The following is a 10941-nucleotide window of genomic DNA, read 5'->3' as shown; positions in this document are numbered from 1 at the left end:
TCAGTGTCCGAATTCATTTACTCATTTTAATTCACTCCTTAAACTGGACTATACTAGTGGAATAGCGAATGAGAGTGTAGGGGGCAATTTCGAACATGTAGTTCAACAATTTAGTGATAAACATATTTCAAGTTTATTAAATAAATTAAGTCACTACAAGTCTCAGTTACTATAAACTTTGAATAGTCTTTACTTCTCAGCCAGAGATGCTATACTGACTCCCAGAATGTATTATAGGGTGAATAAATTATGCAGTTGCTTTGTTTTACAATTTTCTGACTTTCTTTGACATTTAATTTGCTGTCTCTGTTGTAAGTGTAAGTAAGTAAGTAATATCATTGTTGTGTTCTGCATGCTATGTCTGTGTAAGAAACAATTAAAGTCATTTGCAAGATATTGTCACACTATAAGAGAGATGCTATCAATAGTGTTGTCACAGCCACACCTTTTACACTCCCGGAATCGTACACAAAATACCATAAGTCCAGCTCTCTGAATTATTTTTATTTTATTTTTTCATTTTTTACATGGCAGTGTGTGTTAACACTCAAGAACGTTTGCATTTTTTTTTTAAGAATTCTTAACATTAACCAATATATTACATAAAACTGCTAATTAACCAATGGCAAACAGACTGGAAAAAGCTGTATTAACACCTAAACACTACATGATTTTTTTTACCACATGCAGACATTTAAATGGAGATCGCTGAAAGAAAGGCTAAAATCTGACCCGAATCGGCACTTGTTCACATGAGTGACTTGAATTAATAAACATTTCTCGTACTTCTGGCTTGCATTTCTGTAGCAAAACCTTTTCACACCTCAATTGTCTTTTTCCTCACTGGCTAAAAATCCACTAGGTCAGCCTATTAGCAACACCCCAAAGTCCCCTAGTGTAAAACCCCATAACTCACAACCAAGCAAAAAAAAAAACAACAACAAAAAACTGCAGCTTTATAACTTTACAACAACAATGCTTTAACAAATAAAGTTAAATCAGACAATATTGTGTATAATATATACCACGCCCACAATATTAATTTGTTTTTAAATTGTTTACTAATTGCTTATTAAAATGCTGGGAAGCCAAGAGTGATTACATAGGCTGTCTAAAAAAAGTAAAATATTTGTCTTTTAAATTTAGTGTAATTAAATTCATAAGTGTCATGAAGATAATACTCAAGTAAAGTACAGATACTCAAAAAGTGTAAATATACTCTGTTACTGTCAACCTCTGGGTTGTGATGAGACTTTCAACCAGTATAACAAAAAATGCTCATGATAAACATTTCCCGATCAAAATAAGTGTACCTCTAAGCAGGCAATTAATGCATTTGAATTATAACGTTTGAATTTGAATTACATTTGAATGATAATAAATATGACAAACCGTACAACCATAAAGAAACTAAATATATATAGCTATTACTTTACATTCTCCACAATTATGTATTAGTGTTTATTCTCATTGTTCATTCCAGTTTAACATAACGCTTATGGTTATGGAATGACATACTTATGGTAAAGAAAAAAAATTGTGTCTCCCTGATCAATCAGTTGGGTGTCAAGACAGACTGCAACAAGTTTAGCCCGAAATCTTTGGATGTTCTGTCACGTGAAATTGTTAAGAAACAAATTAAGAGGGACATCGTGGTGAGGAGCAGGGGCATGAAGATATGGAATAGTTCAGGATCCACATGTATATATATATATATATATATATATATATATATATATATATATATATATATATATATATATATATATATATATATATATATATTTAAAAAAAAAAAGAGCTACCATGCGAAGGTTCAAACTTGTCACAAAAGTCTTTTTAAGGACTATTATCTTGTGGATTTCTCACCGAAACGCGCACACATGTTTCTTGACCGCCGGATGACGCTCATTGCACGGGACTCATGATGATCCAGTGGCGAGCGTTATTATCCACTCCCAGCACAAGGACACTTCAGTGACGTCAGCTCGAGCGAGAAGGAAGCGGAGCGCTCGCTGGAAGCTGTCACACACAGGAGTTGTGGCGAAAGCAAGAGAAACCCTTTCCGCACGTGCGTACCCAACTGTTGCGCTACCCGGACAAACGACAAGGCAGAAAAACAACGTTATATTTATCTGACAGCAACTTCCACATACTCTACGGGGAATTATTCTCTCCTCTTTCTGCGATGGCTGATGTCATACAAAGCAACGAGCAGTCCACATCTGACGTTGCAAATCGATTCGCACGTAAAGGTGCTTTGAGGCAGAAAAACGTCCATGAAGTGAAAAACCACAAATTTATTGCGAGGTTTTTCAAGCAGCCGACTTTCTGCAGTCACTGCACTGAATTTATTTGGTGAGTAGATCATTTCACACATGAATTATTGCAATATTAGTATAAGTTTAAATATTATTACCTTGTTGCTGTAGATCTTGCAGCTGGCCTGTTACCAGGAGTAGGCTACACCTTGGAACAGACACCAGTTTAAGAATTTAGAAACTACCTGTTTCCATTTCAGCTGTGTTCAGAACGCACATGAATAAAACACGTTTAGAGTTTATTGGACTGTTAAGCAGAACTCTTGTTTCACAAGACTCACGCGCTTTAACTTGCTTTCGTAAAATAAATGTATTGTGTTTTTGGTCAGAATCTAAAGTTGCTTAAGTATCGGACTACTGCCTTATTCTGCATGTCTCACGTTTACTGGGCTTGCCATGATTTGGGCGTGATCGGTTTGTCCAGATAGGCTTACAGTGGGGCATTTAGCTGTTCAGTCAGGTCATTGCTTCACACTTGTTTCTAGTTTATTTAGTATTATATAACATTTAAAATATGAATTATTGTTCAGATATTAAATTATAATGATAATACAAAATATTAATAATTGAACAGTGCATCTTTGTATTAAATTTATTTATTTATTTTATCAGATAGTTCTTTTTTTTTCATTATTTGTTTGAACATGCAGTTCTGGTTCAGTTATCAAATGTATGGCTCCCTGTAAAATTTACTGTTAAAGGGCATGCCTTTTATGGTTTTCCTGTATGTGCATTGACACAAATCAAACATGAGACACCATAGCTGTCCATTTACTTTTTAATTAAGGGATTGCATGTTCAGTGGAAGAGAACTGATAGCTAAAAGCCCATTAAAGGATTTAGAGAGTCCGATCTCTAATGCATTGTTTTTTCTCTTTCTCTTCTTCATCAGGGGGTTTGGAAAGCAAGGCTTTCAGTGCCAAGGTAAGCTGCCATAGATGGATTTGCATGTCATGCTTATTCTCTAAACAGTCACTCTTATTGATCCTAACTTAAAGAGATGATGCTGTGGTCCTCAACACAAGACATAATCTTGAAACAGTTTCCTTTTCACACATGATCAGCTCAGTTCAGTGTAGTAGTAGTAGTCACTGTTGTGGTGATTGAGGCTGAAATTAGCAGGCAAAATGTGAGCTATAATGTCTCTCAAAAGTATCTCTTAGCTGGCCTTGAGCTAAATAACTCTTGTCTTAAAGACAGAAACCCAATAGCTGTTTGGTATCTCAGTGAAAAGCCTTACACACAGAGGGGCAGTTCATCTGTGGAAGCTACTTATATTGAGTAACATACCCTTTTCAACTGAAAGGAAGGTTTTGTTTGTTTGTTTGTTTGCCTACATTTCACACTTAATGTGTGGTCACATTTGCTGTTGCTTTGAAAAATTTCCTGTAGGAATTTGCACAATCAGTTTCCCGTGTGGGCAAGAAAGTTCCCCATGCAGATTTCAAAATGGTCACACAAATTTGCTACACTGACCAACAGAAAAGCTGCTTTGTTTAAAAGTGACTTTTGTGTGCATTGTTCTTAATACTTTACACTTCAGCCCTGTTATCTTTTTGAACGTTCAGTGTCACTGAAATTGAAATCAGAATTTTAAATTAAACCTCTTAACCTGCACCCAGAAGTGGACATCCTGAACTCCCCTCGTTTGCACGTGTCAATAATTACAAAAAGATTAAATGAAACAGGACAAATTTAATCTTGACAAACTATGTATCATTATACAGATCTAAGCCTCAAGCATCGATGACAGATCGCAGTTTTTCAATGGAAAGCTTATAAAGAATGTATTTGCTAGAACCATATTCGTCGTTATAACGAGTCATAAACACATCCACAGCTGTACATCCCAGTTTAGTTAGAAAGGTAAGGGTCCACTGAACGACATATCATGGAGCACATTTAGTCCAGCGAAGCAATAACGTTGTAATATGGATGATAATTCCTTTGTTTACATTTCAGTTCTTCAGGGACAGAATTGTTTGTGTCCGATATGGAATAATTCACACTCAGAAAGCATACAATGTCACAAACAGAATGAGACGATCCAAAAAAAAAAAAAAAAGAAAATTAATGAAAGATAGCCGTAAGATTGTTTATTTGAATTGTTTTTCCAGAGACATATCAAAAAAATATTTTTGTGTGTTCATTTTGGATTTATGGTTTTGAACAATATTCTCTCAAAAATGTGGCCATTGCTAATTCCAAACCGTAATTTTAGACCTAGTCATGGAGGCTTGATCAGTTGATAGCAGACATAATGCAGTTATTCATTCAAATTCAGTTATTAGAGAGAGAGAGAGAGAGAGAGAGAGAGAGAGAGAGAGAGAGAGAGAGAGAGTGAGTGAGTGAGTGTGTGTGTGTGTGAATCAAGTTATTGTTTTTAAACATTGTTATGTTCATGTGTAATTTATGTGACTCACTGTGATTTAAATGTTATTTTTAGTAGTCATCTTCTTTACAGATAGTTGTTAAATCCTTAGCTCCATAAACACTGCAGGTGTCACACTGTTTTACAGATATGGGGCCCTATCTTGCACCCAGCGCAATTGACTTTGTACACCGACGCATGTGTCATTCCTATTTTGCACCCGCGCAAAGCGCGCTTTTCCCTCCATAGAAGCACGTCGCTAAACTAGTGAATGAACTTGCGCTCCCTGGGCGGTTCAGAGCAAAAAAGGAGGCGTGTTCTGGCGCAAACAATACCTGGTGCTATTTCGCTGTTCCATTAAACAATTGCGCCACTGACCAGAAAAAACCTAGTCTAAAGTCAGTGGCGCGTTGCGCGTTGTTCATTATGCTATTTTAGGGGCGCATGCTTGACCATAATGTATAGCGTGCACAACACGCATACACTTTGCTCATGTAATCTACACAGATGCAACAGTTATTTTTGCAAATCATAAATTGTTACACTAAAAAAATATTAACACATGAGATGACGGAAATCATGACGCTATTTTGGGTGGGTTTCTCCCATCCCCATACAACACAACTTCTCTGTCTTTCACTGCTCTTACAAGAACATCAGTCTCCTCGGCTGTGAACCGCTCCTGGCGTGCGCCTGGTAAATTACGCCATAATAATAGCAATCCATAATGGAACTTGCGCACCTGCTTTTAAAGGGAATGTTGGATGACGCTCTGATTGGTTTATTTCACGTTACGCCCAAACCACACCTATGAATAATGAAGCTACTTCAGACCAACCCATTTTAGATTTGCGCCGGGCGCAAGAGCCATTTATCCCGCCGGGAAAATAGCAACAGCGCCGAAACCCGCCCACAAAGTTACTTGCGCTTCGCACTTTGACACTTGCGTTTCAGATCGTTTAAATAGGGCCCATGGAGGTCTACCTTCATCAAGCTGAGTGCTCAAAAAAAAACAAAAAAAAAAAACATTTCTGGCTCACAAATAACAGAATGTCTGAAGTGGGTGAGTTGTTTAGTTTGTAATTAGTCCATCTATTTCCCCAGCCTGAACCATTATAGGGCAGTTTCCAGAATGTTTGCAAAAATGGACAGGCAAATAAGACGGTCACAGAAAAGTTGAGTCATTGCTTCCTCTCATGTGACTTTTCCCTAGTTATCCACAATTACCCCCATCAAACTCATGCCATGCCATTGGGAACTTAGAGCTAAAGGGAGATAAGAAAGATTATTTCCTCCCTCTGAAACTTTACCTGCTTGTTAATGTTTGACACTTTTTCCTTAAAACTTCCACTTTGCATCAACTATTTCATATCAGTTTATGTTTTAAATATGCATTGCATTCAGCATAGTACACTGAGATTTTTATACTATAGTCATGTGTCCCTCTTATGAGCTCTAAAACATTTGTTTTGGGAGCTTTTTTTATTTATTTAAAAAGGCTATTGCTTAATTTGTTGCCACTCTGGTGATCTTGCTCTCTGTAGCTGAAAAAAAAATCAAACAACTGCAAATTAAGTGATTTCATGGTTTGTAATAAACATGACCATGAAAACAAAGATGAAAGATAAAAAATCCTTTAATACATTTACCAGGTTACTGGAAGACAGGATAAACTTCAACAAAGCTTAAATGAGGTAGGAAGTACCAAACCGAAATAGAGAGAACTTAAGTACTGGCTGTAATCAGGTGCACACAGCTGAACTAAATGTCGATCAATTAAATGAATACTCAACCCCAAAAATTTGAATTGTATCATTTATCACTTACCCTCATGTCGTTCCAACCTGTAAAAGCTTTGTTCATCTTCAGAACACAATTTAAGATATTTTGGATGAAATCCAGGAGGCTTGTGACTGTCCCATGGACTGGCAAGTAAAATACACTGTCAGGGTCTAAAAGTATGAAAAGCATCATCAGAATAGTACATCTGCCATCAGTGGTTTAGCCGTAACATTATGAAGCGACGAGAATACTTTTTGTACTCAAATAAAACAAATGAGTTGTTTGTGTCCTCTGTGTCTCTTCACATCTCCATAGAGCCATTTTGGAAAATATGAGCTGAACGCAGGCAGCATAATATACCACCACAATAATACATTTTCTCTGTGTAGTTATGCTTTGATTTGAAAGAAAACAGAAAATCCTTGTGGCGTGGCTGGTGCTCAGGGTTGTAGAGGTCCTCTCTAGGTGCTGATCCAACATCTGGGCTGGATACGTGCTGGATCTTTAATCTAGATTTAAACTGACAGAGTGTGTCTGCCTCCCAAATAATGTTAGGTAGGTTATTCCATAGTCTGAATGCTAAATATATCTAAATTACGACCTATGTTCTCAATGTCTACATTTGATATTGAGGGCATAGGTCATAATTTAGGTATATTTTTGGGATGGAAAAATGCAGTTTTAAAAATGCTAGAAATGTGGCTTTCAAAGAAAAGACTGCCATCAAATAGCACACCTAGGTAGTGTTGTCACGGTACCAAAATTTCAGTATTTGGTACCGATACCAGTGAAAATCCACGATTCTCGGTACCAATTTCGGTACCAAAACAAAAAAACACACACTTCTTATCACTAAAAATAAAAACAATGCCATAGTTTATACTTATTTACATTTGTGCTTATCGATATGATACCTCTTAATCCACTGCAATGAATTGATTGCCGTCAGATAAGCATGATTTGAACCATGCTAATGCACTACCATTTCTACCAAGTTTTCTAGTCTATTCAAGAGATTATTGTGGTCAGTAGTGTCGAACACAGTACTAATTTCCAATTGCACTAATAGAGAGATACAATCACAGTCAGATGATAAGAGCAGGTCATTTGTAACTCTAAGGAGAGCAGTCTCAGTACTGTGATACAGTCTAAATCCTGACTGGAAATCCTCACAGATAACATTTTTCTCTAAGTAGAAATATAATTGTAAGGATAATACATTTTTTTAGTAACTTGGACAGAAAAGGAAGATTCGAGATTGGTCTGCAATTAGCTACTTCTTTGGGGTTTAGTTTTGTTTTTTTATGAGAGGCTTAATAACAGCCAGTTTGAAGGTTTTGGGGACATATCCTAAAGAGAGTGACAAATTAATAATAGTCAGAAGAGGATCTATGACTTCTGGAAGCACCTCTTTCAGGAGCTTAGATGGAATAGGGTCTAACATCCATGTTGTTGGTTTAGATGGTTTAACAAGTTTATACAATTCTTCCTCTTCTATGGTAGAGAGTGGAACTGTTCCTCAGTGGATCTATAGTGCACTGGCTAATGTGATACTGCTGACGGCTATATGGTTACAATTTTATCTCTAATAGTATCGATCTTTGAAGTAAAGTAGTTCATAAAGTCATTACTGGTTTGCTGTTGGGAATTGTCAACACTTGTTGATGCTTTATTTTTTGTTAATTTACCAACTGGATTGAATAAATACCTGGGGTTATGTTTGTATTCTTCTAAAAGAGATGAAAAATAAACTGATCTAGAGGTCTTTAAAGATTTTCTGTAGGATAAAGTACTTTCCCGCTGAGCAATACGAAATACCTCACGTTTTGTTTTCCTCCAGCTGTTCCTCCAAACCTGTTGAAGTTTACCTCACTTTGGAACATTCATTCACAGATTTGCGCTGCACAACGTCTTCACACATGAACAAGTGTGGCATCATATACCTCTGTAAATAAATACAATTTAAATTCAGGTCTTGCACACTTCAATGCATATTATCCTGTGATGTCCACTTCGCAGGGCACTTATGTTCAAATAGAGCAAACCTCTGAAGCATAAGAGAAACACACAATATGTGCAGAGCAGGGGGCCAGAGGACTGGAATTGAGAACTGCTGGTATAAATAGAGTAGGCCTACGTGCGATTGCTAATCTCAAAAGTGATTGTGAAACTAAAAAGTTATCGTGCATTAAAAGGGCCATTGGCGATGGACGATGGCATCATCTATTGGCTAAACCCTAGGTTCTACCATACTTGTAACAATGAGTAGAATCTAAAGTTTTAGCTGTATGAAGTTTACACAATACTAGATAATGATCTGTGATATTGCGTTGCTGCATAATTTCAGCACCATCAACATCAATTCCATGTGACAGTATTTAATTTAGAGTATGATTTCGACAATGAGTAGGTCCTGACACATGTTGTCTAACCCCAATAGAGTTGCCCAAAGGGTCTTCTTTCCGAAGACACCAAAATTATGTGTGTAACACTCTGAAGTAAGTAACTGTTACAATTTTAAGTTTGGTAGAGTACATCATTAGAGTTGGCGTGAATAACAATCTTACTGTATTTACGTTTAGCATTAGCCAGCACTTTTAAATTTGTTAAAATGTCAGATGCTCTGGCTCCCGCAAACAGTGGACTATGCTGGCTGGTGTCTCTATTTTCACGTTCCGTACAATAGAATCACCAATAAATAGAGCACTTTCATCAGGTTTCTAAGTGGGTGTGTCACTGAGTGGGGAGAACCTGTTTAATGTTTTGATCGGAACAGAAGAGCGTTGTTTTGACCCGCTTCTATGCCGCCTCACTGTCACCCAGTTGCCCTGCTGCAAAGGCGTGTAGCTGGAACCGAACAATGTACAGGACTCCCTGAGCTAGTCGCATCCGAAGCTGTATCTACAGCCGTATGTAAAAAGAAAGTCATATAAACCTAGGGTTACTTCAGGGTGAAAAATGTATGGCTTAATTTTCATTTGTGGGTGAACTAACCATTTAAGAGCATTTTAATGTAGCATGTGGATGTTTCTGCAGTGAAATGCAAACCCATATTTAAGCTGAAATCCTTCTGCCACGCATAAGGTGAGCTGCATGCCCTCAGGCTTTTAATGTTTAATCCATATTGTTTGTTCCTTTTAGCATTAGTAAACACTTTTTTTTTTTTTTTGAAAATGTACTCCGTATGATAAATATTGTTACTGCAATTATGTGGAAAATAGTACATAGTACATTCAGAGTACATTGTGGCAGCATTTCAGGGAAATCCGGAATTCTAAAGATTACAGTGGTTATTTGTGCACACAATAGGGATGGACATTTTAGAAAAATTGGCTGGATGGGGGGTTTTTGCTACTATACATTTAGTAAAAAGTCATATCATGCATAATCAGTGCCTGTAACTATTGGCAGTGCTGACAAAGCTTTACATTGGAAGGGGGGCCTTTGGAGAGAAGGGTCTTTCATGCTGTGTTACATTTACGTTACAGTCTGCAGTGTTAAAGGAAAACAGTTCACCCAAAAACGTCCATTCCATCATTTATTCAGTGTAGGGCTGGGTATTGTTCAAAATCTTTCGATCCGGTGCCAATTTCGATACCTCAGTTTCGATACCGGTTCCTAACAATACTTTTTTCGATATCATATGTTTTGAAATCCATTTCAACATCAGCACAAATACATTAAACACAAAACTTTTATTTTTCACCTTAATTAAAACAAATTCTGGTAACACTTCACACTCAGGATAACATTATTAATACAACTGGTTGTGCTTTTTGGATAGGGGTGTGCTATTCAGCGGCGGACTGGGACCAAAAAGTTGCTGAGGCTTTCTGGCCCACAGCAGCCCACCACATCATAATGCAAACGCCCATGTTTTTATGTAATTTATTAATTTTATATTTAAGTAAACAGTTTGGGGATTTTAATCAATAGGGCAACTGATCCTCCGTTGAAAAAAAAAGAACAACAGCTTTTCATTTAGCGACTCCAAGTGAGCGATACATGCTCATCAAGACACAAACATTCTTCTAGAACTCACTCTTTGCATTCAGTTAGCAGATCTATGCGAATCATGCATGAAATAGACTCAAACAATAGCTTTATGTGCTTTACAGATGAACTTGAAGTCTTTATTCATTCGAGATGTACAATAATAGCTCATCTTTGACTCGGTAATACAAGTTCATGATCAGATTAGTGAACCCATGATTCTTTTGAGTCAATGTTTTAAAATAATCATTTATTTTGTTTAACGAAACCAGTGTGGAAACCAGTGTTTCACAAATAGATCTGAGGTGCAGGGCTCACAAAATTGCCCCACCTCCTGGGGCTATTGTGTTTTCCAGTCCGATGGGCTATATATATATTATATATATATATATAATTTTTTTTTTTTTTTTTATGTGCATTGACAGCTTTCACTTTAAAAAAAAAATAAATCTCTCCAACTCAAATATTTTCTAG

At 36.8% G+C, this 10941-nt stretch overlaps 1 protein-coding gene across 2 annotated transcripts in view; it reads left to right on the top strand.

The window, feature by feature from the left end:
• The first annotated feature begins 1883 nt into the window (after positions 1-1883).
• Positions 1884-10941, top strand: part of LOC113049910 (protein kinase C alpha type) — a 96206-nt gene continuing 87148 nt past the window's right edge. The window contains exons 1-2 of one of the 2 annotated variants that reach the window (XM_026212649.1): positions 1884-2358; positions 3214-3245. In XM_026212649.1, coding sequence (XP_026068434.1) covers positions 2189-2358; positions 3214-3245 — 202 coding nt within the window. In that variant the 5' untranslated portion in view covers positions 1884-2188. The remainder of the gene's footprint in view (positions 2359-3213; positions 3246-10941) is intronic. The other variant, XM_026212650.1, reaches the window with a different exon arrangement.

This window comes from Carassius auratus, chromosome 30 (assembly GCF_003368295.1).
Source record: "Carassius auratus strain Wakin chromosome 30, ASM336829v1, whole genome shotgun sequence".
Taxonomy (NCBI): Eukaryota; Metazoa; Chordata; class Actinopteri; order Cypriniformes; family Cyprinidae; genus Carassius; species Carassius auratus.
The sequence above is the reverse complement of the archived record's forward strand: the minus strand, read 5'-3'. Positions and strand labels throughout refer to the sequence as shown.